The 819-nt window shown below is 39.2% G+C and overlaps 1 protein-coding gene across 1 annotated transcript in view; it reads right to left on the bottom strand.

Annotated features, from left to right (window-relative positions):
- Positions 1 to 589, bottom strand: part of LOC104531958 (protein phosphatase methylesterase 1) — a gene marked incomplete at both ends in the record, with an annotated part of 3,012 nt that extends 2,423 nt beyond the window's left edge. The window contains one exon of the mRNA XM_010177020.1: positions 460 to 589. Within this exon, the coding sequence (XP_010175322.1) occupies positions 460 to 589 (130 nt within the window). The remainder of the gene's footprint in view (positions 1 to 459) is intronic.
- Positions 590 to 819: the final 230 nt, after the last annotated feature.

The following is an 819-nucleotide window of genomic DNA, read 5'->3' as shown; positions in this document are numbered from 1 at the left end:
TACAACTTAAAAGGGGATTTTATCTTGGTTTCACACTTGATTTCCTATCAGGGCACAAAAAGAGCCTACAGTTGGCTACAGAACATTGATAATTTGATTTTCTGAGAAGTTCAAAATCAGTTTGTATCTGTAGGAAAATAACACAGCAGTGGAGGCTGAAGAGCAGCTTCGATCTGTCCTGTTTGCTCTTCTTCCACATCACACAAGTCAAACACCCATCCAACAGCAGTGACACACAGGATGTCACCATGTGCTATTTTGATATTAGAACTAATTCCAGATCTGCACGGATCAAATGGAATGGTTTATGATTATTTCAAGATACATAGAAAAATCAAGATGGAAGAGACAGATCTGCTAGCTTCAGAGAAAGACATTAGCCAAACATTCTCTAACATATAAGCAGGACTGAAATAAAGAGCCACTGAACCTCCAAAGGAGTGGAAGAGACACACGTACCAGCTAAAAGCAAAAGCTTTGGAGTTGGACAGCTTAGGAAGAGGTTAGATAAACCCCTGAACCAGCCATCCCAGTACTTTTCTGTTTTTGCCAGTTCAATTCGCCATGTGTATAAATGTTCCTTCTTTGTCTGCAGGAAAGAGAAGGAAAGAGAGCTCTGGATTAGTGATCAGTTAAAAAAGCTGAAAGAAAATGAACTCAAGAGTGCCACTTGGAAATATGTACATATAAAAAAAATATATATATAAAATACTGGCTCCCTCTGGTGGATTACACACATCCAGGGGATGACCCTCCTTGCTTCTAAATTTCTCTCCAAATCACAGCCCAAGTACAAGAGTAAGGACCAAAAAAATTCAG

The sequence above is a fragment of the Antrostomus carolinensis genome, unplaced genomic scaffold, assembly GCF_000700745.2.
Source record: "Antrostomus carolinensis isolate BGI_N321 unplaced genomic scaffold, ASM70074v2 scaffold35181, whole genome shotgun sequence".
NCBI classification, from domain to species: Eukaryota; Metazoa; Chordata; class Aves; order Caprimulgiformes; family Caprimulgidae; genus Antrostomus; species Antrostomus carolinensis.
This window is presented reverse-complemented; position numbering and strand designations above follow the sequence as displayed.